Source organism: Alternaria arbusti (assembly GCF_024043155.1).
Source record: "Alternaria arbusti strain BMP 1465 chromosome Unknown scaffold_7, whole genome shotgun sequence".
Taxonomy (NCBI): Eukaryota; Fungi; Ascomycota; class Dothideomycetes; order Pleosporales; family Pleosporaceae; genus Alternaria; species Alternaria arbusti.
The window spans coordinates 13,272-38,544 of NW_026249947.1; the positions used below are offsets into that span (position 1 = coordinate 13,272).

Consider the following 25,273-nt stretch of genomic DNA (forward strand, 5'->3'; position numbering starts at 1 on the left):
TAGACACCTGGGATTCATACCACACCGCCCCGTCCAGATCATCCTAATCGAGGAGAGAAAACGGAGATGCTGGGACTGTCACCCTCAGACTCCATGATACCAATCAACTCGCTGGACGGCTTACCTGACAGAGGCACCACACAGGTCACGTTGGAACACAACTGTTCAGACCTCCCTGTTCTACTCACGCCATAAACCCTCGCTATTGTTTGCTCGGACGTTGCAGCATTCATGCTGGCCAGTACAGGTTGTTGCAAGATGCAGCTTTGTAGTAAGCACATATGATCAATTTGGGCAGTCACCGGTTTCCGACATAATAAAGGGTGGCTACAAGTCGAGTCGCACTCTGCAATGGCAAAAGAGTCATCTGAGTAGAAGTACACGTTACCTAGGTTCTATGGAAACTATTTGGTCGCTAAGATATATTAGCATGTTTACAGTAGACTGCGATGCGGATTCTGACATAGCCACAGTCGTCAATCTCAGCTCGTAGTAGGTTTCAACTCGGTCAGACGCTGGAAACAAGCAGGCTGTCATAGAAGTTGACAAGATGACAAATAAGTACCCCTCGTGGAGGCCACACCAAAGTCTGAGTTCCTCTATACCTTTTGACAGGGGTAACTCACAACCTTGGAAATTTCCTGCCTGGCGTAGTTCTCTGCCTAGCGCAATGTTGTGCTCGTTGAAAGTCCTCGGAGTCTCTGCCGCTCCTCGGTGCTAATGTGGGGGTACTATGTGTTGGGCGGAGACCCTGACAACCCTCTCACACTCGGGCGCAATGGCATGAAGCCACGATACGTCAACGACCTTGAATGTAACCATGTGGTCAGGATCTGTCCCGCGATCACCCCTAGGATCGTGGCGCAGCAGCAGTCCGTACCCATTTTCTGGCGTAGATCCCGCGTGGATCTAGACTAAAGCTTCGAGCGTTGACGTCACAGGGCCAGCCAAACACCTCATGGCACCACCCTGCTTCTCCGGCATGTGTGCGTGTCGATCTAGATGCGCCCACGGAGCTTGAATCAAACTTAAACCCCTCCCTGGACCCTGATTTTTACCCTGGAAAATAATCCTACTGAACCAGATATCTTTATTATAAAAGTTCCCCTCGTGCAGCATACGACTCGGGCTCATTTCCGGAAGAACGCGAACCCCGCCTTCACCAACCAAATCTCGCTAGCCGCGTCGTCAAGCTTCACAGCAACAACAACGTTACCTCCTACACGTGCGAAGACACGTTCCACGACTGCACCTTGTTTCTTCAGTATCACGACACACCTGCAATATGTCTGCGCCTACCTCTGCCACGAGTGAGATGCCCACGCGCAGCCTCACCAACCGATCTGCCGACGACGATGCCATCCCAGGAGAGGATACCTCAGAGGTGAGTAGTCTGTAGACTGATGAGAGGGAAAGTTTCTAACATGTCCTAGGTCACAAAGCTCTTTGCGGAGCGATTGCAAGCTTGGAAGCACGCCGTCGCCTACCTCGAGGATTATGTCACAGCCACGGAGAAGACGAACCACGCGCACGGCAAGGAGTATGAGCGCGTCTTGAAGGTTGGTCGACTCAATGCGATAGCGATACAGCTACTGACGTTGAACAGACGGTCAAGGATCCCCTGAAGGAGGGCCACCATTTCGATCAGTCGCTCGGTGGTATTGCGGGCATGTTCGAGAACATCAGGTCCAACACCCAGGTACGATATCCTCTACATCATATACCAATGTTATGACTAACCATGGCAGGGCATTTCCAACCAACACTACGAGACGGCAAAGCAGCTCAAGGGCGCCGTCCTCCCCATCTTCGACCGCCTCCACACCGAGATCAAGAACAAGAGCAAGGAGCTCACCAAGGGCGCTGGCAAGGGCAGTAAGGCTGTCGACAAGGCCCGCCTGCACACCCAGAAGCAGATTGAGCTCCTCGGCCAGCACACGGCAGTCTTCGACTCGCACAGCGGCAACATGAAAGCCACCGACGACCCCTACATCCTCCAGCGCGGCGTCAACCACCGCCTCCACAAGCAAGTCCAGGAGGAGAACAACAACCGCCAGGACTTGATCAGCGTGCAGAACTCGTTCGCCCAGTTCGAAGCCCACATCATCCAAACCATCCAGTCGGGCATGGGCCAGTTCCTGCAAGTCGTCAACACCCAAGCCGAGCACACCAAAGCCGCATACGGCGACATGGTCGGCACATCGCAGCGCATCCCCCAGGACTTCGAATGGAACGGTTTCATCCAGCGCAACAACACCGTGCTGATCGACCCCGCCGCCCCCGCCCGCACCCTCTCCGACATCAGCTTCCCCAACCAAAACCACCGCGCAACCCAGCCCCTCATCTCGGGCTCGCTCGAAAAGAAGGGCAAGATCATGCGCTCCTACGACACAAACTACTACGTCGTGACGCCCTCCAAGTTCCTCCACGAGTTCAAGACAGACGACGACTTTGCTAAGGACCCAGTCCCCGAACTGTCGCTCTATATTCCGGATTGTATGATCGGTGCGGTGAATGGACAGAAGTTTAATGTCAAGGGCAAGGATGTGTCCAAGGGGAAGATCGGCGGTGCGTTCTCCATGACACACGAATTCGCGTTTAAAGCACACACGCCACAGGCTGCGGAGCAATGGTGGCAGGTCATCAGCGGGGCAGCCGGGAAAGTTACAAACGACGTTCCCACCAGCCCTGTCTCTGGCGACACTAGCCCGCAGAACATGTATCCCGAGGAGAAGACACAGCCTGCTCCTATCCAGACTACGGGTCTGGAGGGTGCTGGTACTAACTCGACTGATCACGCTGTCACGGGTGGTACTAGCGCGCCTGCTTCTGCGGTGCCGGGTAGTGCGACGACGGCACCGGGGAGTGCGGTCCCGGGCGAGCCGGGAAAATACTAGTGGAAAAGTCTCATGATCGCTACGTGTACGTCTGATGAGGATGTGGATGTTGGGTCGAAGGTTACGCTGTGGTAGGTGTGCGTTGATGGAGAGGTGGTGAAGTGTGCAGGCGATGGTTGTTGGATGTGGATGTGGATATATACATACCCCTTTTTGCTTTGAATAGTACTAATACATGATAATGCTTTTGTAATCTCCTTGACTGTACTCGTAGCGTGATGTGGAGTGGAGTAGGTGATCAATCGAACATCTGCCTCACATTCAGATTAACCCGTTTATTCGCCATCCACCCCCTCCACGCTTCATACTCCCCTTCTTCTTTGTCTTCTTCTTCCCCTTCTGCTGATGCTGACGCGGGCCAGTCTTGAAGATACTCAGGACACGTCCCTGCTACTATCGCTGGGACCCCATGCCACGCAAACCTAGACTCCCCACTCATATACACTACACTACCCGATCTCAGTCTCAGTGTGACGATCTTCTCCTCGCTCACTCCCTCTTCGCTTTTCACAGTAGTGCCCAACACGAAAATAGCATCACACCCCAAACTCACACTAACAAGTCCCGTGTTACTGCTTTCAGCGACATCGCGATGTACACTCAGTGTATCGCCCGGGCTGTACAGATTTACGATCGCGGCTTCCGCTTTGGTCTGGGGGAAGAGGGCTTCCAGTAACGACTTTATTTGCGGAGGAAAGGGTGGAGGCGGTGTATCTGGATATTTCTTTGCGGTCCAGTCGTATTGGCCGCCGAGGGTTGTCCAGCGCAGCTTCTTGTTTAGGAGTTGGGATATGGTGAGTGGTTTGTGGATGGTGGGGGAGAGGGGGGTAGCGATGGGGTGGGGGGAGTGCGGGGGGAGGGAGTAGAAGGATGGGGATGGGGAAGAGGATGGGGATGAAGAAGAGGATGGGGAGGTGGGGTAGGAGAGCGTGTAGTGGGTGTGTATGTTTGTGAGGTGCGTGGGGGAGGAGAGGGACGTGTGAAGGAGGGTTGATAGGAGGTGCGATTGGGTGGGGAGGGGGAGGAGGGAGGGGGTTATGTGGAGGCCTGGGGGAGGTGTTAGGAGTTGAGGTATGGAGGTGTGAGATGATGTTGAAAACCAAAAAAAAAAGGCAGGAAGATGATCAAGCGAAAAATAGTTCATTTCATTCAAAACACGGGAGACGTCCTACCTGGCATATCCTCGTGTTCATACACTGGTATTGACTTCGGCAAATCCGTGGCTTGCAGTTTTCCCCCGTCTTCTTCACCGGCGAAAGAGTTGAAAATGGCGGTCAGGTCTTCTGCGGTGTATTGTTTTACTACGTGCACTTTGGGGTTTGATGACGCGGCGGCGTCGCTCGAGAGATCGATGATGTCGCCATCTAGGTCTATGTCTTTTGCTTTCATTTTTTGGTACTTTTTGTAGACGTTGCGTATGCTGTCTGGAGGGCGTTCATGGGGGTCTAGGTGGTGCATTTTGCGTGTGGTCTCGACAGCGGGAATTTGTGGGAGAGTGAGGATGTATGTGTAGATGTATGAAGAAGCACGTATAGTGATTGATGATGGGAACCTTGGGACGGAGAAACGTGGGAGAGGGTATTGTTGACTAAGCTCGCGTTTGTGGCTGACGGGTGCGCGTTGCCCGATGCGTCAAGGGTGTTTACATCTCGAATTTCCCAACACCAGACACCCTCGTCCCCTGCTCCCCGCTGCACCTTCCTCTCTGCCCGCACGTACTAACCACAGGTACACACGGGAGGCATTCAACACCCTTGCCTCACCTCGAACCGGGAATAATACAGACTCGCGGCGAAACTGCATCTCCCGCGATCCACCTAAACACGCTTGACCGCTTGTCGTCTGAAGCAATCGCAGTCCCCAGCCCGCCACCATGGAGAACTACCAGAAGTTGGAGAAGGTCGGAGAGGGTACGCTATACCCTAATGGCTACCCACGCGCCTACTGACATAATCTCAGGAACCTACGGAGTCGTCTACAAAGCGCGCGACCTCACCACCAAAGACCAGCGCATCGTCGCCCTCAAGAAGATCCGCCTCGAAGCCGAAGACGAAGGCGTCCCGTCGACCGCCATCCGCGAGATCTCACTCCTCAAAGAGATGAACGACCCCAACATTGTGCGCCTCCTCAACATCGTACACGCCGACGGCCACAAGCTCTACCTCGTCTTCGAGTTCCTGGATCTGGATCTGAAGAAGTACATGGAGGCGCTGCCGGTTAGCCAGGGCGGACGGGGCAAGGCGCTGCCGGAGGGATCTGGGCTGGCGGGACAGAGCCTGAGCATGGACGACAAGATGGTTAAGAAGTTCATGATGCAGCTGTGTCAGGGCGTGCGGTATTGCCATGCTCATCGCGTGCTGCATCGTGATTTGAAGCCGCAGAACTTGCTCATTGACAAGGACTGTAATCTCAAGTTGGCGGATTTCGGTCTGGCGCGTGCGTTTGGTGTTCCGCTGCGAACATACACCCACGAGGTATGGATACCGCGGATGTGATTTGGGGTCGTCTGACATATAATAGGTTGTCACGCTATGGTACCGCGCTCCGGAGATTCTTCTTGGCGGTCGCCAATACTCAACTGGTGTCGACATGTGGTCTGTTGGCTGCATCTTCGCCGAGATGTGCACGCGCAAGCCTCTGTTCCCCGGTGATTCGGAGATTGACGAAATCTTCAAGATCTTCCGGTATGCACTCACATCTCTATACTATCTCCATGTACTAATCATGTCTAGTATCCTCGGCACACCCAACGAGCAAGACTGGCCCGGCGTCACCTCCTTCCCCGACTTCAAGCCCTCGTTCCCCAAGTGGGGCCGGACAGACGTCGCAAACATAGTCACCAACCTCGACGAAGTTGGCCTTGACCTCCTCGATGCGCTGCTTGTCTACGACCCCGCTGGCCGCATCTCAGCAAAGCAGACGGTCATCCACCCATACTTTGGCGGAATGAACGGCGACACACGACACGAATACAGCAACGGCTACCACTAGCCTGTCCCAGGAGGATGCTACGACTGTTACGCTTTGAGTGGTCTGCAGGATTGGTGAGCAATACGAGACGTTAGTGTCTAGGGGCTTTCTTGCTTTGTTCTGGTTACAAGGATTGGGGCTGTACCTTTACCGGACAGCAAATGGCGTTCTGGTCAGGGTATGCTACTGAGTAAATGCATGCAATACTACATACAACTACGCTGACATCACGTGGCGAATGTGAGCCTTGGTTTCAGTGTACTATCACTACTGCTGGTTTTATTCCAGCCCGTTCTGACCTCAATACTTGAGTATGCAAGCTATCATTTTTCCACGAAGTGGAACTGTGGTTGATGGTGCTTCGGTGTATCGCAACCATGGATCTCAGTAAAATCGCATCCTGACAACCAAAGTACACCACAGCCACGTCCTGCTGATGCCAGGAGGGATGGAATATAGAACTTCGCACTTGTGCGTCGTTCCTGAATACTACATCCAACTACACGAACATTATGAATTTCCTGTGCTGGCTCGCGATGCTGCCCCTAGCGGCGATGATGCCCCTGGCACCTCTGAATGACGTAGCGCGCCTGCCCCACCTCAGCCCTACGGACCTGCAGGAACGCGTCCACGTACCAGGTCTCCACGGGCGGTCTGCTCACCACGCTTCCTCCACTGACTCAGCAATGACTCCCAATGCGAAACTCCTCCCGCCATCCACCGGCCCGCGTCTCATCGTCTACCACCAGACTTTCCACGACTCAAACGGCACTTACCACTCGTTGCTTCCGCTGCTCACGAACAACACGGGCATCACGCATGTGATTGTTGCGGCTATCCACCTCAATGATGGCCCGGGCAATATTACGCTGAATGATCATAAGCCGGATGATAAGAGGTTTGATCAGTTATGGGGCGAGGTGAATTGGTTGCAGGGTAGTGGGGTCAAGGTGTTGGGTATGCTGGGTGGAGCAGCGAAGGGGAGTTACGAGAAGTTGAGCGGAGACGAAGAGAGTGTATGCCACCACCCCATCCCATCATCCCTCAAGACCATAAAGCTAATGAATCCCCACAGTTCGAAGCATACTACACCCCCCTCGCCGCCCTAATAACCGCCCGCTCCCTCTCCGGTCTCGACCTTGACATCGAAGAAGACATCCCCCTCTCCACTGCTACACGCCTCATCTCGCGCCTTCGAGCAGACTTCGGCCCCGAATTCCTCATCACCCTCGCACCCGTGGCTACAGCTCTAATCCCCGACCCCAAAATCCCCGCACACCTCCGCCCGCCCCGACCCATGCTCGCCAGCGGCCCCACTCCCAACCCCTTACACCCGACCCTGCGCCATCTATCCGGCTTCAGCTACCCGGAGCTCGAATGCAGCGTCTGGGGGAAAGAAATCGCATGGTACAACACGCAGTTCTACTGCGGATGGGGCGACGCGTTTACAACGGAGTGGTACGATACCATCATCGCCGCGGGCTGGAAACCAGAGAAGATTGTCATGGGCGTGGTGACGAATGAGGCGAATGGGGGTGGGTATGTTGATGTGGGACGGCTGGCGGTGGTTGCACAGCAGTTACGGCAGAGTTATTATAAGGTGGGGAAGGGGTTTGGGGGGATGATGGGCTGGGAGTATTTTAATGCGGGGGATTGTGATGATGATGTCGAATACATCACCTCCCGCGATCTCAATACCGAGACTGTGCAGGCGGGGTGGGTTAAAGCGCTAGGACTATCTCTACGAACGGATGTTGATCTAGATAAAACGCCTATCTATGATTTTGGTGGAGCGGCGATGGGTGGTGTTAGTGGTGGTGGTAGTGGAAGTGCAAGTGGTAGTGGAGCTAGAAGTGGACTTCAGAATATCACGGCTGATCAGATTCGCAACATGGTTAGTAATCTGCCTGCTGCGCGCGCGGCTTGGCCGGACGAAGAGGTGCAGAAGTTGGTGGTACTGGGGTTTAGCAGGCAGGAGGCGTTGGCGGCGTTGAATGCGACGGAGGGGGATACGGAGATGGCGGCGGGGTTTTTGTTTGAGCATTATCCTTCGTAGGGTGGTGGTGGGGATGGAGATGGAGATGGAGAGAGGGGTGGGCGTAGATACGGAGATGGGGAGGAGAGGGGGATGTAGAAATGACGAGTATATATGGAGGTGGTATAATGAGTAATAAAGCTGCATACGGTGGACTGGCTACCTAGAGATGAGTTTTGGTGATGGAGTTGTACTGTATTGTTTATTTTGCACAAGCATGTATTTTGAGTCACTATATGCCGAGTGTGCCCAAGCAATAAACTACATATTGAGACTTGCATAGGCCTCTAGATGTCACGTCTTAGAAACTCTTGGCTTACCTTCGGAAGTATACGTGCAGCTAACACAGCGGAAACACTACCAAAGCCATACTAGCCCCACCCATATTCGACAATCTACATCTCGGTCATCTGCCCGATCATCCCGGTGTTTACCCGACATGCCACGATCCGATGACAGCTTGGCGCATGTTAGAGGTGGAAGATCTACTTCAATCTACGCAGTACGCGTGACCTTCTTCTTATCTGTGCAGTTCGCATGTTTCAGCCCAGAAGGGTAGACAGTGAGTCAGTCGTGGGGGAATGAATGTGTAAGTGTGTAGGTGTGTATCTGTGGAGAGATGAGACGCGAGTCATGCACGCGATGCCAAGGTGATTTGCTACGTCATGTTGATATTGGAGATGGGGGATGGGGGATGGTAGATGGTAGATGGTAGATGGTAGATGCAGCATTTAAGATAGTGAAGAATAGAGTGTAATGATATGTAATTACTATCCGAAGTAAAAAATGATGCGCGTGGGGTATCCTACTCTAACCCAACCCAGCCCAACCCATCGAGAGTGGTGAAGCCCTATAACAAGACCAAAAGTGAAAGTCTAAGTCTATATCTATACAAATGCTGAAGTAAAAAAGAGAAAAAAGCGCTCGTAATACGTAACCTAGAGCCCATAGCCCTGACAACCTCGAGGCCGGGACGTAAACACCATATGCAAAAAGCCACAGGGCCGTAGCAAAACCCAACAAACCCCCCTTTAACCAACCATCCCCCGCAGAAAACACCCCACCTACCTCCCCTCACTACTCGGACTCGCCGTCCTTGGACTCTGCCTCCGACTATTCATCTGCGTATTCCGATACGTCTCCTCATTCAACGTATCCAGACTGCGTGTCGGACTCGGCGTCGTCCCCCTACTACCGCGACTCCTGCTCGGCGAACTGGGTCTACTCATCGCAATCTCATAGCTCGGCAAATCCATATCCATGCCGCCGGGCGTACGCGAACCAGCGGGCGTGCGCACAGCGGTGTTGTAGCTGGGGGTGCGGGCGAGGGCGTCCATGTCGTAGTTCGAGGGCGGGAGGTCGAAGTACGCTTGTTCGGTGGTGTTGGTGTTAGTGCCGTGGGCGGGCGTGCTTTCGCCGGAGGAATGCTGGCGGGTGGGTTGGAAGCGGGTGGGGCGGTCGGAGTGGTGCATGCTGAGGTTTGCGAGGCGGTGTTGGAGAGCGGCTGCGGAGGCGCCGCCGCCGGGTTGGTGGACGGCTGCGTCGAGGGACGTGAGGTCTTCGGCTGAGCCGCGCCGCGATTGCGCGTAGAAGGGCGTGTTGGCCCCGCTGTTCATCATGCTGTGGACGCCGCCGGGCGTCATGAAGCCCGAGGGGTCGATGTCGTTGTAGAGAGAGTCGAGTTGGTGGAGCCCGTATGTCGGCGGCGCGTTTTGGTTGACTTCGTCTTGGATGGCTTGCGCGTTTAGGATGTTTTGGTCTACGACTACGCTTTGGTCTTCGTTGGGGGGTAGGTTGGGCGAGATAAAGAGGTGGACGTGGTTTTTTACTAGCAGTTGGCTTGTGTGGCCTTCGGGGTTCTTGAGGTTGACGTATAGGCGCAGTTTGTGCGTTAGCCGTATGTTCTCGGTGTCGACGGATTGCCGGCAGTTCTTGAGCGACTTGGGTAGATCGAGCGTCATGGAAAAGCGATGCGACTCGTCGAATAGCGCGTCCGTGTCTTCTGTTCCGTCGGGGACCCTGCGCGCTGAGTCTTCTGGCATGTCGCCTTCTGTAACCGCAACCTGCATGTCGTTGTTGTGACTTATCCGGCGGCCAGCGTAGTCGGCGAACAATTGCCGCGATTCTATCAGCTCCATCTTGATTGTCGAAATCTCCACGCCCTTCCGCAGAGGGATCAGCACGAAATCGGCCGTTATCGACGTTCCGACAATGTAGTTCTTCTGCGGGACCGTAATCTTGTAGGCCAGCTTGTTCGCCCAGATATCCTCGTTGATCTGCTCCATGGGCATGGATTCGAGCATGTCGCGTCCGAGCGTGCGAATGACGCGGATGTGCGCCGTAGCACTGAGCTGCTTGCTCATGTACCCTCTATCCACGTGGGCCTTGAGACTATAAACCACCCAGTTGGTCGGTAGCCCCTCAACGCTCTGGTCGAGGTTCGGGGGCATCTTGAACTTGAAATCCCACTCATGGTATCCGGCGTTGAGCTTGTGCGCTTTGGTCTTGCTGCCGACGTCGACGGGAAAGAGGTGGAGTTCTTCGACGAGGAAGTTGGTCTTTTGCGTAATCGGCTGCGGGCTGACAGTGTTGGTCAAGTGCCATCTGCGCGGACAGTCAATTAGCATGCAATCTTGAGCAGTTGTCGACAGGGGCGTTACCGTACGAGACTTTGCGTGTGCCCGTGAGTGTTATCCGCAAGCTCCTCACTGACATGGACTCTGGGTTGTTCAGAATCAACTTGCCCCTCAGCTCCGTCTCATGCGACTCGGACGACTCTCCATAGAAAACGACAAAAGGCGACTCCGGCCTGGGAACGAGTTAGATATCGCCATGTTGAGGTTTGGCGGTGGTAGAAGCGTACTTGATCTCCAGGGTGGGCACGGCATGTCTGCCGAAGACCCCGACACCTGGGCGAGGCATGATGTAACGAGGGTCGTTTTTTTATGAGTCGAACCAAACACCACCGACAATGTGTTTAGAGGGGTTTCGATTGTGGAAATGTAACCAGCGACAGTGTATCCTTCTACTTCTAGCAGGCGTAGGTGGTATAATATGCGAACGTGGTCGGCGATGCAGTCAGCAAGCTGAGAGATGCTGATGAGAAGCGTGGGAGGAAGTAGACACAGAAAGCGCCGCACGTCACAGATATGCAACCAAAGTATAGTAAGGGAGGACTCTACTCAGCTGGCCGCGGCCGCGTGTAGGTACCGCGTTAGATATACCACATTAGCTGGTGCGCGTGGGATAAAGCGGGCAAGGGCGGCCTGCACCCTGATGAGCTCATGGGCTGCAAGTGGAGACGCGACAAGTCCAGTAGGCCTGCTCGCATCATTGTAGTCGCCTGTCTAGCGCGGCTCCTGGTTGCGCTCACGTCTTAGAATTTTCTGGCGCAATCATTAGGCGTCGCATTGGCAGGCCGGGGCTGCCAGCAGGGGCCGTCCCAAAGAAGGTCTTCCGATAAGAAGACACCGCGAACGGCGGCCATGGCGATAGCAGCGCGCCTGTGCAAGTAGCCTTCATAGACATTGATTACGCGCGTCCAGAGTAATTCACTGCGATACAATCATGAATACCTCCGTCTTACAGCCTATCCAACAAACCCGCCGACAACACCCACTATTCCTCATCCCTCGCTTGGAGTCACATCGCCGTCAAGCTCCTGCTCTAAGCCTAAGCTCTTCAGGGTTTTGCTTGCGGCTCTCCCGAAGTATCTCCACATGGTACCCAGCCTTTTAGTGGCTTTTCTACCTCTTACGCATTGCACATGGATAGTAGCTGCGATTGCGCCACACCTGGCATGGTTGCCGCCCATCTTGCAGCATCGGCCAACCTGCAGCTCAAATTCCGAAACGTGCGAATGCACCTCGCCGGTTCCATTGTTCGACGAATGCTATCGTCGAGTCTGGCAGTCTGGCATTTTTGGTCGAACGAGGGTCGCCTGACGTGGAGGGATTGGGTGGAGGGATTGGGTGGAGGGTGTGCGTACATGTGTATTGCGTGTCGTTGCTCAATGGAGGGGTATGGCTATCTAGGTTTGAGTCGCGGTGTTATTCGTGTGAAGTGAACCATCGTTCCTGCTTCCGTCTCACCCTGCCTCCATCTCAACTCAACTCAACGCATCGCCGATACAGCCACGCCGTCGCCGTCACGACTGTCTTGACCGCCACGCTGAAACCAGCCACCAGCCTCCTACACTACACCACTCACCACTCCCTCTACGCCTACCTTAATCTCGGTCCGAGCATGCACGGTCACGAAAATCTGCGGCTAGACCTGCATTGCCGCAACTGTGGGTAATGCGAGCAGAGCCTCATCATAGCCATGTCGATGTACATGTATGTACGTACATTAAAGTATATAGAGACCCACAATCGCTTGCTTTCTCAACTACACATAATTCCCGCATGCGCCGCCGCGTGTATCCACTACTTAGTACTCCGACATCGTGAGCGCAATCGACATGGTCTAGTTAATTTAGTTACTACCGGCCGGAAACCAGTGGTATCCTCATGGTCGTGATTTTTGCCGTAAAGGTGCATGGTGGAGATAAGGAAACTTGATTTTCTTGTCCATGGTGTACAGTGGTTGTTCTAGAACAAAGTAAGCTTCTTCGCCCGCGCGCATGCAAGGAAGACAGACGTGCATGTAGGGCTGAAGCCGTCTGGCACATGTCAGACTGATGTCGGGATATATCGGAGGTGTCCAACCTGCCTCCGCTGGAATGTCGTGTGGCGCGCCGTTTTCAGTGAATCCACATTTTCAAGGATTGCATTTTATACTTGCAGTAGAAGTATACATTATCTTAGAGACTGTCTGCTTCCTAGATCGTAGTGGTGCGTATGCAGCAAAGTGCACACAAATGCTGGGCTCCGAAGACTAGGAGCTACCAAGACCTCCGACCTCGATCCCGCCACCACCACCACCAAAACCCAATCGCGCGATAACGTCTTATGCAGATCCAAATACCGCGTCCTATGCATGGTTCCCATTTGCACTCGCAGACGTACTGCTGTCGTCATTCCCAGCACCTTCTTTCGGTCGGTCCCAAGTCCGGATGTGGCCTGCAATACAAAGCTGTCAGCGATCCACTTCCTTATCTCTCAATTTGCCCATCGCGAACTCAACAAATGCGTCGGGCGGATCCCTGTGTGCCACTAAGACGGGTGTTCCTGCGCACGGCCACCTGGCGCCGCAGTAGAAACCCGGCCTTATCGCAGATCATGGTGCCAACGTGCGCGTAACGGGTGGATATGAGGTGATTTGAACGAAAACTTTGCTGCCTGCTGCTGGGACTCACCGTTCTTGCATGAGGTGAGGATGCAGTCCTCTTCGAAGCCTAGCCAGCACAGTGGGTGCTCGTGGACGGATTTTGCCTATGGGTATTGGCGGTTAGAAATTGATGTTGAGGTTTCAGGGCCAAACTCACCAGCACTGGAGGTAGCATGGCCGTGCGTGCCCGAGGCTCTACGGGGTGCACCACTATTTCTTCCTCGTCCGCCATGCTGCCCGATGTGAGGTTGGAGTTCGATCGCAGCCTGTTGACCGAGCTTCCTCCCGTTTGTGTGCGCTGCATCTTGAGGTTCGACGAGGCGATGCTACCGCGCTGTCGCACAGACGCCTACGTCAACGTTAGCCATCACAACTGTCGCGTTCAACGACTGCACTCACTGCTCGCGGTCTGTGCAGCATGCCGACGCTGAAGTCCCACAGCAACAAACGACAGTCCTCTCCTACGCTGCCGATACGGTAATTGCGCTCGTCGCATCGCCATGGATCGAACTGCACTGCCGTCACCCACGAATTGTGGCCTTGACAGCGCGCTACCAGCATGCTATCCTCCAAAGACCATATCGAGACGAGATCGTCTTGCCCTCCCGTGACGACATAGCGACCGTCAGGCGACCAGCAGACGCACATCATGCCGCCATAATAGCTCATGTAGTGGTGGAGCAGCTTCTCGCGAAGGAAATCCATGATCCTGAAGGACCCATCTTCGGACACAACCGCAAGATGACGTCGGTCGGGCGAAAATTCAAAAGCATTGACCTTTGACCTGGAGACTTGCCAGTAAGACACGGGATTCGTTCTCTGGTTCTTCGAGTTGACAGACTTCTTCACGGTTAGGAGGTGCTTCAGCTTCTTTTCCTGTTCCGTCAGCCCATTCTCGCTAGGAGATGTGACGGCCTCTTCTGGCACAAACACGGCGTCCTCTTTTTCCTTGTCATACACCACCAGACTGCCGTCCATGTGCGCTGCGAGGAACAGATTCTCACTATTCGGCAACCACCGTATATCCGACACGGCGGTCTTGTTGATGACACCGTTCTTGTTGATGCGCGCGTACTTTTGCGACATTGGCTCATACCATATTATGTCGCCTGTGGAAAAGCCCATGATGATGTCGAGGTGATTTGGGCCCTTTGTGATCTGGTTTATGTCGTGACATAGCGCGTGCGCTTTGGTGAAGAGGATCTTAGTCAGGTGTTCATCTTTGGTAGGCGATGTCAAGTCCAGCCACTGGAATGCGCGGTTGATGTTTGCAAAGGCATAGAGGCCGTTGGGGTTGTGTTCTTGCAATCGCTTGGTCAGGGCCTCGTGGGGAATGACTCTGGATACGAAGGACGAGTTGCTCTTAACAATGTTGCTCTTCGGTTTCCGCCTCTTAGTAGGATCCTTGGAGTCTTTGCCGTTGATGACTGCCAGCGCCGCGTTGCCTTCGCCGAACACGGGTGTTTTCAGCCCATCCAGCGGAGACGACACGATGCCATTGGCGCTGTATGAACCGCCATCGCTCGCCTGGCTATTGGACTCGTGCGGCGACTCCTGTATGCTCGGGGGCACTTGCGACCGGGTGCTCGTCCGTGTGCCGAATCGGTGGAGTTGCGACTGCGAGGGCTGGCGGGGCGCAAGGGCGACCAGCGAGAGCTTGGTGCCAGCTGTGGGGGGAGAGACTGTCGTCGCAAGCGGGTTCGGGTTGTGGATGGGGGCCTCTGAGGGATGCGGCGGGGGCGTAGCTAGGTGGAGGTCGTCGCGCAGCACATAGGTACCTTTCATAGCGTCAGTGAGGACAGGGAATGCAGGGTCCAGGCTGGTTAATTACCTTCGCCGACGACCAGCTGGTGCTCGGGACCGGTGGGATGGGTGAGGGTGTTGTTGGTCTCGATAAGCTGGCCCGGCTGCGCGCCCGGGTAGCCTCCGACAGGATAGCGCGGCGGCGGAGGGAGGACGCTGTACACACATCAGTCGCGCGTCCGATGGGGGTGGAGCACGATAGGGCTGCCATTGGTGGGCGACTGGCGGTCAGCTCGAGATAGGACAGGTACTCACAACATAGCTGCTGCAGTGTAATCAGTTGCGGGCTAACTACGGCCTGGTGGAGTCGCGGTGCCTGGCTAGGAGTGGCAGGGTAGAGTTAAGGGTAAGACATTAGCACCAGCAAGTACCGCGGCTATGGCATCGGCGTGTGAAGAGGCAGGATACGTCAATTTGGGCGCGCGCGGAGAAGGAAGCTTGTGGCCCGCGGCAGGCAGGCTGGGACTGGCATGGGAGCGCGGGCCATGGAACCATTGGGGAAGTGGAAAGCGGAGACGAGACGGGCGCCTTATGGCTCCGTGCACTGGGCAGTCTTATTAATTGCCTGCCATGCCGCTGGCCGTTGGTGGAGAGGACGAGGGATGACATGGGTCCGGCCTATCTGCAGGGCCACTCGACAACGGTCGACGCATTGCACCTCCCAGCAGCCAATCTTGCGGGGCTGCTGGCGGGGAAGCTCCAGGGCTGCGATCGTCTCCCACGTGTGCCAAGCCTTCTGACAGCCGCTGGTGCTGCCCTGACCACGAATCGCTCGGAGTGCTGTGAACATTGCACAAGTCTGAATATTTTCACGGCAGGTCCGACCCAGTTTCCTAACTACTCTCTGCCTCCACTACATTCCTCACACCTGCCCAAATGCACCAATAATGCCGCCGAGAAATGGCGACCGGTATGTGGAGCGCCCTCCCGACAACACACTCACTGACATGCGCAGTACGAATCTGTCTTTGCGGTGACGATGGCGTCGGCAAGAGCTCCATCATCACGTCTCTTGTCAAGGACGTCTTCGTCACAGCCAAAATCCAGCCCGTCCTGCCACAGGTGACGCTCCCGCCCACGCTTGGGACGCCCGACAATGTCACCACCACCATCGTCGATACCTCCGCCCTCCCCCACGAACGACACACTCTCCGCACAGAGCTCCGAAAGTCGAACGTAATACTCCTCGTATACTCAGACCACTACAGCTATGAGCGGGTGGCGCTGTTCTGGATGCCCTACTTCCGCTCCTTAGGCGTCAACGTGCCAGTGGTGCTGTGCGCGAACAAGTCCGACATAGCCTCGAATGGCACAACATCCCAAGTCGTGTCGGAGGAGATGCTGCCCGTCATGAACGAGTTCAAGGAGATCGATTCCTGCATCCGCACCAGCGCCAAGGACCACCACAACATCAATGAGGTCTTCTTTCTCTGCCAAAAGGCCGTCACACACCCGATAGCCCCGCTATACGATTCCAAAGAGAACGCACTCAAGCCCGCAGCCGTGTCTGCACTGCAACGCGTCTTCCATCTATGCGACACAGACAAAGATGGGTACTGGAACGATCAGGAGATCCACGATTTCCAGATCAAGTGCTTCGAGAAACCGTTGGGGGACGACGACTTGATGAACATAAAGAGGTCGATGGAGCGCTTTGCTCCTGGTCTAACTGGCGAGCATGGCATGGACGAGAAGGGGTTCCTACTCCTGAACAAGATCTTCGCGGAGAAGGGGCGGCACGAAACCATCTGGATCATACTGCGGAAGTTCCACTACACCGACAGTCTCAGTCTCCAGGACACGTTCCTCCACCCCAAGTTCGACGTTCCTCAGTTCTCCTCCGCCGAACTCAGCCCGTCCGGCTACCGCTTCTTCGTTGATCTGTTCCTCAAGTTTGATATGGATAATGACGGAGGACTCAACGACAGAGAACTCGCGAATCTATTCGCACCCACCCCCGGCATGCCGACATCTTGGGTGGACTCGTCGTTCCCATCGTGCACAGTGCGCAACGAAGCTGGATACATCACACTACAGGGTTGGCTCGCGCAATGGAGCATGACTACCTTTGAAGAGCCCAAGACGACTCTAGCATATCTGGCATACCTCGGATTTGAGAGCGGCGAGCGCGGAGGCACAACCAGCGCACTCAAGGTGACCAAAGCTAGGAAGCGACGGAAGAAGCCTGGCCGCGTCGAGCGCAACGTCTTTCTATGCTACGTCATAGGGTCGAGCGGGAGTGGAAAGAGCTCATTGCTGTCTGCCTTCCTCCAGCGACCGTTCAGCCACACCTACCATCCCACGATAAAACCGCGTTCGGCAGTCAACAGCGTGGAGTTGAAAGGTGGCAAGCAATGCTATCTGATCCTAGAGGAGCTCGGTGAACTCGAACCCGCGATTTTAGAGAATCAGGCCAAGCTAGACGCGTGCGATCTGTTGTGTTATACTTACGACTCGAGCGACCCCACGAGCTTTGCGCATGTTGTCGAACTGCGGAAGAAGTACCCCCATCTCGACCAACTACCAGCGGTTTACACAGCCCTGAAGGCAGACCAGGACAAGACGATGCAGCGGTGCGAGCAGCAGCCCGACGAGTACACCAGCGCCCTGAGAATGGCACCGCCACTGCACGTCAGCACGACATGGAACAGCATATCGGAGCTGTTTGTTCACGTACGTACTACGCCCTTTGATTAATTCCACGAGCTAACGTCGTATAGCTGGCTGAAAGCGCTACCCACCCCTCGACAGCCTTCCCCAAGCAGGAAGAGGACGGCTACGATTATCTCAATCTTTACCTAGCGCTGGGGGCTGTCACGTGTGCAGTGGCCTCGGCGATGTTTGTCTGGAGACGCAGCAGCGCATCGACCTGAGACCTGAGACCAGGGGCCAGGCATGAATGTGAATCTTTGCTTCTTGTATATACCATGGCAGCACACCACTCCCACCCCTATAGACAAACTACTCGCAATAGGAATAATCCAAGCTTCGGAGATGATGGCAATGCAGCAGTCACGATAATGGCAGCGCGGAGGGTCAGCGCTTAAGCATGACATCACCTTGGCGTGCGGCTACGTTGTACAACAGACAAGTCTCAGCGACACGAGCGAATAGCTAGACGCAGGGACATTTACCCCTGGCGCTTCGGCCTGACGGGGAGTAGCGCCAATATGTGGATAGATGATATCGGTGAGTTAGCATGGGATCACGATGTTGGGCTGGGAGCGAGGGAGGGTGACAGCTCGCTTGACAATGGTGTGGGCTAGCGACGTGCTTCATGGTGCACTTCCGTGACTTAGTCCGGGGATCTGCGAGTAGTCTGAGACGAGACGGCTATTCTTGTCTCTCGCACGCATCACATTCGGTGACAACATGAACACCCGCGTGCTGCCGAAACCGTGAAAAGTTCAGTAGAGGTTCCTTTTGGGTGTAGACGTTGAAACGGTGTCTAGTTGTTTTTGAGCAGGACCCTGGATGCGGTATCGAAGTCGCCCGGCTGGGTAAGGCGGACATGGATTGGCTGTCTGGCGGGTTGAGGGCGGCTGCTGGCAGACGTACACTCGGCTTGTGGTGATGCCCCCCTGTGTGGCGGAGCAGCTGGAGGGCGCCGAGTCGTGCATCTTGGGCGCGCTCCGGGCTAGTGACATTGCAGTTAGTTGGGGTGCTGGCTGGACATGTGCATCACGGCGCGAATGTGTACCTCTACTATTTCTCCCTGAGACCATGGTGCTTGATACTCCTTCGCCGCAGCACCAACACGCCCGACCCGTCCGCCTCGCAAACCTTGGGCCCTTGGATGCCCGCACCGCCTCGGCGCCCTAAGCAAGCCGTGGCAATCGTGCTAACCCGCACCTCCGCACTCTCTGAGGTTCGCAAATGGTGAGTAGCGCATGTCTACCTAGTAGCCTCAGGCAAACATCTACCAAATACTGTGGTGACAGTTGAGGTCGCCATTGTTTCGTTTCCCTATTCCCCGGCAAAGGCCCGCGGCGCCAACCCGACGTTCCAAGGAGCCCCCAAGCTGACCAAGTCTCGTACCCCACAGGCAACCGACAGAGCCAGAGAGCTGGACCGCCTATATCAGATGCGAAACCCAGGCCCGCGCCGGGGGCATGCGCCGCAGATATCCATCAGCGATGACAGCCACCACGTCACCGAGGCCATAGGCGACATGTACGGCGGCGACAGCGACACCGACGCCCCCAACCGCCGCAGCCTCCGACCCCTAAGCTTCGTCCCCAGCCCCAACGGCGACTCGATCCAGTCCTTTGGCGCCTTCGAGGCCTTCGACCCCTTCCCCAACGCGCCCCCCGCGAGGTCCCCGCTGCGTCCCCAGATGTCCTTCGAGAAGCCCCAAACGCCCACGAGCCCCAATGGCACCGCCAACATGGCCCAGAAGCGGGCCTCGGTCGCCCGGCACCCGTCGAACGGCGGCCAGATGTCCCCTCCGCTGTCCCGCTCGAACTCGAACACGGCGTCGCACCAGTTCCCGCTGAACAACCTCGACTACGAGAACAGCCCGGCGGGCCTCGCCCAGGAATTGAGCAACCTGCAGGCCATACGGAGGATGTCCATGGGCGTTAACAATGCCGATCCCGATCTACCTTCGTTCCAGTCCGCAAACTCACCGCCTTCCCCACCGGCCATGTCGGAAGAGGACGAGTCGAAACTCTTCTGGGTACCCGCACGGCTGCACCCCGAGCTGGCGCCCATGGAGTTCAAGACGTTCATTGAAGACAAGATTGACAGGACGAGACGACGCTCCGGAGACTCAGACTCGCTATCTCCGGATGGCGCCATGGGGCGTCAGGGCTCGGGTGGAGGGCTGCGGCGGAAGAAGTCCATGCTGTCCAGGCAGATTGATACTGGCTCTGGCTACAAGGACGGCGCCGAGAGGCTGGAGAGGAAGCGATCCGGCGCGCAGCCCAACGGGGGCTTGTCGAACCTACAGGAGCTCGAGCACATACAGGAGGACCCGGTGGCTCTGATAAGACGGATGAGCATCGATCAAAAGGGCATGTCGGGGGAAGGGGAAGAGGGCGCCGACGGTATGCCCATTGTGCCGGGTAGCAAGATGCGTGGTCTGGGCACGCTCAAGAGATCAACCCACACTACGTACAGACGAGGCAGTCTGCGGAAAGGCGGCCCGCCCCTCTCACGGCGACTCGTCTCTGGTCGACAAGGAGACACCGACACGGAAGATTCCCCGTCCACCTCGCCCGTCCACTCCACCGAGAGCATACCCGAAGTCCCTCCCCTCCCAGGTCTCAACCGCGTTCAGTCGGAACCCGTTAACTCGGCGTTTGAAGGCTCGTCCAACAACTTCTCGCGACCTGGGGCAAAGCGGGCATCTCCCAGCTATGGCGGCGAGAGACCTGGTTCGTCGGAGGAGTACCCCAGGTCAGCTTCTACAGAGCCTATCTCACAGCAGGAGCGAAGTTCGCCGCAGCCCAGGCAGTTCCACTCGAGAATCGCCTCCAACGGCCGCACGACTGCACCTTTGCCAGGCTACACACCTCCGCCGCAGCAGGTACCCCAGATCATCGAGACACCACCGCCACAAGAACAGAACCGAACACCTCAGTTTCAGCTACCCGAACGTCACTCCTCCCGCCAACCTCCGCCTCAAGCCCAGCAACAACCTGCAGGCCCACGCCATTATCCTCAACCTCAGCAGCAACCTCCCCAACAACAGCGCCAGCCCCAGTCGTCAAGTCGACCGAACCGTCATGCACAAGCTGCTCAGTCGTCACCGATCAAGCCCGCGCAATCCTTCGATGACCTAGTAGCACATCCTTCAGCGATGCCCGGCCAGAACAACAGGGTCGATTCGTTATCCATAATCCCGAACGCGCCAGAAGAGAAGAAGCTCGAACCGAAGGCCAAAGATAAGAAGGACAAGGATGGCTCTGAAGGCGGCCAAAGGAAGACGAGTTGGGGCTGGTTTGGCGGCGATAAGGAGAAGGAAAAAGACAAGAAGTCAAAAGACAAAGACTCAGAAAAAGAAGCCCCGAAGAAGGTCAAGAACAAGCTCAGCAAGTCCCAGGAGAAGGAGAAGGACAAGGGCCACGATGACACGAGACTGGACCTCCTGCAGACATCGATACAGGGCGGCGGTCGTGGTCGCGAGAGCGTAGTGCTGGATCGCGAAAGCGTCAAGCTGGAAGAAGAGCGGAAGAAGGAGAGCGCCAGAAAAACATCCAGCGAAGGCAAGAAAGAGAAGGAGCCTGGACTGTTGTCTTCCATCTTCGGAGGAGGAAAGAAGAAGGGCGAGAAAGAGTCATCTCACAAGAAGAACGCCTCACGTGGGTTATCGCCCGAGCCCCCGCCACGCATCCTGAAACCCGATATCGACTACAACTGGACCCGATTTTCGATCCTAGAAGAGCGCGCGATATACCGCATGGCCCACATCAAGCTTGCGAACCCCCGCCGCGAACTCTACTCCCAAGTCTTGCTGTCCAACTTCATGTACTCGTACCTCGCCAAGGTCCAGCAAATGCACCCGCAGATTTCCATCGGCAACTCCAAGCAAGCAAAGCAAGCTCAACAGGCTCAGCAACAGCAACAAGCCGCGCAGCAGAAGAAGGAGCAGCAACAGCAGCAACATCAGCAGCAGGCCGCTCAGCAATCTCAGCAGCAGGTACAGCAGCAGCAACCGCAGCAACAGTCACAGCCTGAGGAGTTTGCTCAGTATCAGCGGTACCAGCAGGTGAGGCATTCCAAAATTAAGTATTTAGAAAGAAACTGACGAGCAATGTAGCAGCAGCAACAGCACGAACAGCAATCCTCCGAAAAATCCTCACAAGAATGGCCCTCCGTACACCAACAACAAGCCAACGGCGGCCTCTCACAACAACAAAACGGCCATCACCAGCATCAGCAACAACAGCAGCAACAACATGCAAGAGGCGGCTCTCAGCAGGGTAATTCTTATAACCAGAACCCGCGTGATTCGCATCACTCGAATCATAGTGCGAATGGCGGAGGTGGTGGATATAGTGTAGCGAATACGCAGAACTATCTGGGACAGTCGGGTAAAGGGGGTGGTGGTGGTGGTGGTGGGATAGGAGGGGGAGGAGGAGGGGGGTATAGTAATTATAGCGATGATGAGGGAGGGAAGAGGGGGGACGATGATATGTGGTAGCGTGAAGGCGTATGGAAGACGGAAGAGGGGGCGAAGTAGGGTTATACAGCCTCTTTTTTCCAACTACGCCTTCTTTTTTTCCTCTTTTTCTGTCTCGAAGTCTGAGTTCTTTGTACATTTATAAGGGTTTTTATCTAATCTTGGAGGAATGGGAGGCGTATGGGGGGTTTTATTGAGGGTAGGGATAGAGAGATGGACGGATGGACGAAGGGATAGTAAGGATGATTACTGACGGTCGCAAGATGTGTGGACGTGGAATGGGAATTACTGATAATGTAATTTTCAAAGCTTGTGGCCCCCCTCTCCTCTCTCTACTACTTCTCGCGACCCGGATGTTCTAGTGGTTTCAGGGATGAAGGGATAAAGGAAAATGTTTGTTGATGGAGCAAACGTGGAAAGAGATGGAGCGATGGGTGGGTGTATTAATGGAAAGGTAACGACGTGTTGGAATTGTTCACCCATCTTACCATCCAGCCTTTAGAGTATCGTCAAACGAAACACCCACACACTAAATCCAGCATGGCAAGGACAAAAGAGGTCAGACCCAGCAAAAGCCAAGAGAACAAAGTCGCAGCACCAGCCGCATCAGATCCAGACCCAGAACAAGAGCCAGATACAAGCGAAATGTCAGGCATACCCTCAAACTTAGATCCAGAGTTGAATGACGACGATTTCAATTTCTTTGATGAAGAGGATGTAGCAGAAGCGCAGGAAGATGAGGCAATGGTCGCAGAGGACGATGTCGAAGAGGTACCGGAGCAAGCCGTCGACGATATGGAAATTGACCAGGACGATGACGACGGAGAGACCAAACGAGACCTACTCGACGAGATCAAGAAGAACTGGAACATCTCAAGCCTAAGGAGTATAATGGAGCCCGGGTACGACGAGAAGGAGAAGAAACCGCTCAAAGATACGTGGCTCTCCGGCAAGACCAATATCCCAGACAAAGATTGGGATACAAACACCCTCCGCCTTTTCCGAGACCTATCCCGGTTAACGCGAAACGACTTCGACGATGCGAAGTCAAGGCTAGCCAAGACGCTCCGTTACAGAAAGCACGATGAGCACGGAAAAAGAACAGGATCACAGAGGGTCATAAAAGAGCCCCGGTTGCGCAATGATCTTAGGACGGTTATCTCGGCCTTGCATACGAAGAAACGGAAAGAACGAGATGAGAAGGATGGAGAGTCGAGTAGACCCAGGAAGAAGAAGAAAGCGGATACTGATGAGTCTTCCGACGTGGATCTCGACGACGACTTGTATAAGTCGGAAGAAGAGATTAGCTTCGAGGAGTATCAGAAGAGGATGGCAAAGAAGAAGGGCAGCAGCAAGAAACCAGGCGACAAAAGTGCAACTCGTTCAGGATCACGACAAGATAGCGAAGACGAGTCTAGCTCAGGCCCCGACGAGGTACCCGCAACTGACCCAGGCACGAGGAAAAACGCAGAAGCCGGTGTGAAAGTGAAGAAGAACCCAGCTCCACCGAAGAAGAATGCACAGGCAAAAGCAAAGGCTGCTGAGGCTGAAGACGTCGACAACGGAAGTCCGGCGAAAGAGCCTCCTCCGGTCACCATAATACAAAACGAAGAGGAGAGAAACGCCGCACTCGAATATATCTACATCATCTGGGACACCGCCTCGCTTCTGCATGTCCTGCCTGACGCTTTGCAACCAGTAGGAGCGACCAAGGATCAAGACCTGGCTTATGAGATCGTCGCGGCTCTGCGCAATCTCTCCAATGTTATACGTACGCCAGATGTACTTGCTGCCTTCAGACAAGACCTAGAAGTGCAGGTGGTGGGAGATACTTCATACACTAACGAAGACATTGTGGCCCACATTGCGAGGGTTGGCGAGCCTTATTATCATGCAGGGCGAGCAGCTGGCGAGATTCCAAGGCAATCAGCTATTCAGAGCGCTGCTGGCCAGCCGCAGACAGAGGGACCAACTACACGCAGGTCGCCGCGCAACCACAACACTTCCGCAATCCCTCCCGCGGGTGGTCAGCAAGCTGCTGCTGCTCCAGCCTTAGATTTATTAGCAGCAGCAGCGGCTGGCAGACTTAGAGCGATTGTGACAACACCGCAGCCTCCACGGGCAAGAAACACCAATGTTATCCCCAGAGCACCCCAGCCTGCACCAGGAGCATCAACAGCTACCCAAGACCAAAAGGTGGCCAGATCCAACAACAGGAACGAAGGTACAGCGAAACAGCCTGAGCAGCTCACCATGCAGGAAGAAGCTAGTTCCAGGGACGTTCCTGGGAAGTCATCAAGCGCGAACAACACGCAAGGCCAAGTTCAACCACCGCAACCTCCACCACAGCCTGCTGAGCAGCAACCCCCGCGTCGCACTGCCGCCATACGAAACAATGACACAACATTCAAATTGGTCTCAGCTCTAGACGCAGTGCGCAACAGCGAGGCGAACGTTAGAGTTGCGCAGATCCAGCGTGACATTGCTGCGCTTCGTGGGCAACCCGCACTCGACATAGCAGAAGCCTACCTTGAAGTCGCGTTAAGAGAACAAGAGCGCGCGACGGCTCAAGCGAGGGCGAATAGTGTCCAGGGAAATAGAGAGGCGATGCAGGGGCGAACGGACGCTGTCAGGCAGCGCGAGGAAGAGCTCCGGCGGATACGTCGGGGAGATGTCGGAGATACGGGGGAAGAGGGGGAGTCACGGCCAGCAGCGAAGAGGCGAAGGAGTGCATAGGGTGGAGAGAGTGGGGAGAAAGAAGACGAGGGCGGCGAAGGTAACGGGGACTGAGGAGGAAAGTAGGGTAGAGTGGCAGATGGATCTGCTTTCAGTGTCTACCAAGACACTTTCATATCGCACTCTTCCTATCGTAGAAGTAAGACTTCAAAAAGTTGTTCAATCATCGATAGATGTCATCAAAGTCTGTGAAGACTCAACCAGATTTGTAAGTATGTTCAGAAGGTACAATGAGCTATCCTTGCCTGTTCAATGCGGCCGGCCAGCAACATCCCTAGTATAACGACGCAATTCAAAATACGATTGTTTAGATTATAGATTGCTGTAAGAGAAAGCATTACTGACTAGATATCACGCGCATGGGAAAGGTCAAAGAGTGGGTTTGTTTAGATGCAAACATGAGCATCAAAGGAGGGGAGTAAAAAATTGAGAGGA

General features: G+C 55.1%; 7 protein-coding genes across 7 annotated transcripts; 5 read left to right on the plus strand and 2 right to left on the minus strand.

Moving 5' to 3' along the window:
• Positions 1-1,285: 1,285 nt before the first annotated feature.
• On the plus strand, positions 1,286-2,897 carry J4E86_005833 (uncharacterized protein; the record flags this gene model as incomplete). The annotated part of the gene is made up of 4 exons (XM_051446365.1): positions 1,286-1,384; positions 1,434-1,559; positions 1,607-1,699; positions 1,749-2,897. 4 exons carry the CDS (start codon positions 1,286-1,288, stop codon positions 2,895-2,897), a joined length of 1,467 nt encoding a protein of 488 aa, XP_051301940.1.
• A 1,873-nt stretch (positions 2,898-4,770) lies between these two features.
• On the plus strand, positions 4,771-5,888 carry J4E86_005834 (uncharacterized protein; the record flags this gene model as incomplete). The annotated part of the gene is made up of 4 exons (XM_051446366.1): positions 4,771-4,807; positions 4,857-5,371; positions 5,418-5,581; positions 5,630-5,888. The coding sequence occupies 4 exons, from the start codon at positions 4,771-4,773 to the stop codon at positions 5,886-5,888; spliced, it is 975 nt and encodes a 324-aa protein (XP_051301941.1).
• Positions 5,889-6,553: 665 nt separating this feature from the next.
• Positions 6,554-7,600, plus strand: J4E86_005835 (uncharacterized protein; the record flags this gene model as incomplete). The annotated part of the gene is made up of 3 exons (XM_051446367.1): positions 6,554-6,883; positions 6,943-7,406; positions 7,579-7,600. 3 exons carry the CDS (start codon positions 6,554-6,556, stop codon positions 7,598-7,600), a joined length of 816 nt encoding a protein of 271 aa, XP_051301942.1.
• Positions 7,601-8,966: 1,366 nt separating this feature from the next.
• Positions 8,967-10,824, minus strand: J4E86_005836 (uncharacterized protein; the record flags this gene model as incomplete). The annotated part of the gene is made up of 3 exons (XM_051446368.1): positions 8,967-10,506; positions 10,568-10,711; positions 10,766-10,824. The coding sequence occupies 3 exons, from the start codon at positions 10,822-10,824 to the stop codon at positions 8,967-8,969; spliced, it is 1,743 nt and encodes a 580-aa protein (XP_051301943.1).
• A 2,288-nt stretch (positions 10,825-13,112) lies between these two features.
• On the minus strand, positions 13,113-15,236 carry J4E86_005837 (uncharacterized protein; the record flags this gene model as incomplete). The annotated part of the gene is made up of 5 exons (XM_051446369.1): positions 13,113-13,277; positions 13,331-13,522; positions 13,573-14,951; positions 15,005-15,132; positions 15,232-15,236. 5 exons carry the CDS (start codon positions 15,234-15,236, stop codon positions 13,113-13,115), a joined length of 1,869 nt encoding a protein of 622 aa, XP_051301944.1.
• Positions 15,237-15,876: 640 nt separating this feature from the next.
• J4E86_005838 (uncharacterized protein) lies at positions 15,877-22,123 on the plus strand (the record flags this gene model as incomplete). The annotated part of the gene is made up of 5 exons (XM_051446370.1): positions 15,877-15,886; positions 15,932-17,649; positions 17,697-17,796; positions 18,918-21,688; positions 21,740-22,123. The coding sequence occupies 5 exons, from the start codon at positions 15,877-15,879 to the stop codon at positions 22,121-22,123; spliced, it is 4,983 nt and encodes a 1,660-aa protein (XP_051301945.1).
• Positions 22,124-22,642: 519 nt separating this feature from the next.
• On the plus strand, positions 22,643-24,838 carry J4E86_005839 (uncharacterized protein; the record flags this gene model as incomplete). Its single annotated transcript, XM_051446371.1, has 1 exon — positions 22,643-24,838. One exon carries the CDS (start codon positions 22,643-22,645, stop codon positions 24,836-24,838), a length of 2,196 nt encoding a protein of 731 aa, XP_051301946.1.
• Between the last annotated feature and the right edge of the window lie 435 nt (positions 24,839-25,273).